We start from the raw sequence: 3,265 nt of genomic DNA, 5'->3' as shown, positions 1-3,265 counted from the left end.
TTTTTTTTTTTTTTTTTTATTTAAGAGCTGGGGCTGGGAGAGCGGGCAGGGGTCAGGAGGCGCTCAGGGGGTTGGGGGAGCAGGCAGGGGATGGGGCTTGGTGGGGGTCCCCCCATGGTCTCCTTCCCCCTTCTCCAGCTCCCTCCCCAACTTACTGGCACAGAGCCCAGGTCCAGCTCCCTGTGGTGGCAAGCTGGGACTGCTCCAAATCGCCGAATCTCCAAATCTTTCTCCAAATTGATTTGGAGGCTTTGAATTGATTTGGACCTTCTTATTGGTTTCCCGATTCGATTCAGATTCAAAGATTCAGCTGCTGAATTTTCTCCGAATCGAACTGGCACCCAAAGCTTTGCACAGCCCTCGTCCTCAGTACTTGGCTTTGCCCGACTTCAAGTTACAATGGATCATTTGCTCCAAGAAAACTAGCTACTTTTGACTGACTTGTACTTCTGAACACTCAAAAAAAAAAAAAAATTAAATGAGGCTCATTAAGTCATATTCCCATAGTCTGTCCATTTTTACAATAACTATCAAAAATATTCTTTAGAGTTCAACAGGAAATTCTCCCCTCAGATCTCTAATGGTGTGAATGATGACATTTTCCTGAACCTATGGAATGTAAATGGTTTGCAACTGAAAAATATGGCCTTGCATATCTTCATCATTAAAATGTAAGAAAATACCTCCATCTGCGTTAAGTAATATAGAGAGTAAAATTTACCAGTGGAATGAGTAGATGCAATTCCACTGAGGTCTCTGGAATTTTACCTTCTTGCCCAAATACTATATCTGGCCCTGACACTATAAATAGAGAAAAGCAAGCATTAAAATGCTTTACATGTTCAAAAGCATATGCATATGAGCAAATACTAGTTATGAGTCATGATTTTTGCATAAAACCAATTTACAGCCTTCCTAAGTTGAACAGTCCCAGTAAGTCAATGGAATAATTTGAGTGGGTTGGGAAAACAGAGTCCGATCCTTTATCCCACTCCAGGAAGTAAGCACTCTCCATGCTAGCTGAAGTTGAATAGGCAATTCCATAAGTGCCAGTTCTGAGAGAAGGTAATTAAAGGAACATTATTTTAAGACTACACAGACCCCACCTATGAAAAGATCAACCGACTGAAATCCCCTTAATTACCAATAGGCCTCTGAAAACTCCAAGTTAATCTCCATATGAAAAACAGTGCAGAACAGTTCCAAAATAAAAGCCAAAGAACAAAATTATTACATGACTGGCATAAACTCACGTGTTATACATTAAAAATGCAAATTTGTGAACTGATGCACAGCTGAAATAAGGGCCTGCTCCCAGAGGCATGGCATGGCAGTTCCACTTCAGAGAGCTGTGCAACGCCTGGGGCAGTGCTGGTTGCTGTAGTGCCAACCGCAGTGGTACAGGTATTTTGGCATTTCTCCCTCCACAAAGGTGGCACTCAGTTACACCCTCTGAGTTACACTACTGCCAAATCCTACGAAGTATTGATCTCAAATACTTTTCTACTTGAAGATGATAAACTTTGCAGGACAGGAACCATGTTTTTTTATGTCTGCATGACCTCTAGCGTAATGGCCCTTGATCCTGACTGAGATCTTTAAAGACTGCTGCATTACTAGTAACCACCCCGGTACCCACAATGAGAATTAACAATCCTCAGCACCTTCAAGGATCATGCCCCAAATTCCTCTGTTAAGGTGGTCAAAGTGCATCTCTAATAGAGGAGTGACCTGTGGTTACTGTACTTTTATCAGAATAGAACAAGTCACAGAAACAGCAGCTCCTAGCATGCTTTTTCAATCCAGCTGTATGCCTTTACATGCTGGCACTTGTCATCCCTCACCTTTCATTTTAGAGGTGGCTATAATCTGCTCCTTTCGCTGAAGTTTAGACTCAACATACAAAGGTCATGCTAAATCACCAATGCAGTCTTTAGTTAGGCAATCCTTGGGTGCCACAATCCTACATGATAAATGTTCATTCTTCCAGTTGTAAGAACCATTTGCTGCTACCCTAACTCAGAATTGGATATTTACAGGGAAACCACAAGTCTTATGTAAAGGGAAATAGGTTTTAGAGTGAGCATATTTTATTTCCTGATGCAGGAAATATGTTCCTCTGAAGTGCAAGAAAGCTTGAATATGTTCAAAGGTAGCAGGGGCTTTTTAGTTTTTGAGATAATGGTGTTTTCACACACAGTGGTCACTTCTAAAATTTTACCAATTACCTTAAATAAGTAAAAAGCATTACCCTCAGTAGTTATGATACTCTCTCACTATCTCATGTATAAGAAAGTTGCAGTTACTAAGGAAGTGTTACGATTTTACATGAAATGAGCAAAGGAGATATCCAGTTTTACAAAATAACAGTATTTACAAACAACGATTACGAAAAATACTTGCTTGGTCTGAGGCCAGTCTCCAAAGATCTTATTATTAAATGATCACTTTGAAGTTTCAATATGTTTTTTGGATCACTAACAGGTACTCAAAGTACAATAAAGTTATATGTATGCATGCAAATATAAAAGCATACATAATATGGTATATCTTCCTTTAACGAATGTCAATACTTCTGCCCATCATGACATTATAAGATAAAAATAAGGGCAAATCCCAACAGTGTTCAAACTATGGAGCAATTTATAAAAGATAACAGCAAAAAGAATACAATTTTTTCAACCTACCTTGATTTTTCACTTCAGCAAATTCCTTGTTGTATTCTTCTAGCGTTTCCCTAAGTTTCTGGTTTTCTGTTTCAATATCATGCATGCGTTGGACTTTCAGCTGAAGCTGCTGTCCTAAATCCAGAGCTGGAACTGGATCTGAACAATAAAAGGATAAAAACACTGATATACCTTCAGTAGCTCAGAATCTTGAAATCATTTTGTGACACTACAGAAATTCTATTCTTCCTTCCTCGTAATAATGTAAAAAAAAGGCCTGTATGTGTTCTACTTTTCTTACATTCCCCTCCAACACATGAGTTTTAAAAAATACTTATTTTTTTATGTTTAAGCCTTTCAATTATTTTCAAACTGATAGAATGCACCTTTAATATGCTGGTAACAATTTGGCAACACCTTTAAATGAGTTGGGGTATGGTCAGATGTTCACCATATCTGATCTAGGGTCAAGCAGCCTCCTTTCAGCCACATGATCTTAGACTGGGAGTGGCCTGTGCTCACATTCACCAGTGCCAGGAGCCATGCTGGGATCCTGACCTAAGTGACTTGGGCTAGAGGGAGGGCTGGGGGGGCTAGGG

At 39.7% G+C, this 3,265-nt stretch overlaps 1 protein-coding gene across 9 annotated transcripts in view; it reads right to left on the bottom strand.

The window, feature by feature from the left end:
• CUX1 (cut like homeobox 1) overlaps nt 1–3,265 on the bottom strand; it is a 549,359-nt gene that overhangs the window by 247,900 nt on the left and 298,194 nt on the right. For all 9 annotated transcript variants that reach the window (XM_019511454.1, XM_019511458.1, XM_019511453.1 and 6 more), the window contains exon 5: nt 2,688–2,825. In XM_019511454.1, coding sequence (XP_019366999.1) covers nt 2,688–2,825 — 138 coding nt within the window. The remainder of the gene's footprint in view (nt 1–2,687; nt 2,826–3,265) is intronic.

Source organism: Gavialis gangeticus, unplaced genomic scaffold (assembly GCF_001723915.1).
Source record: "Gavialis gangeticus isolate Ggan-Ray unplaced genomic scaffold, GavGan_comp1, whole genome shotgun sequence".
NCBI classification, from domain to species: domain Eukaryota; kingdom Metazoa; phylum Chordata; order Crocodylia; family Gavialidae; genus Gavialis; species Gavialis gangeticus.
This window is presented reverse-complemented; position numbering and strand designations above follow the sequence as displayed.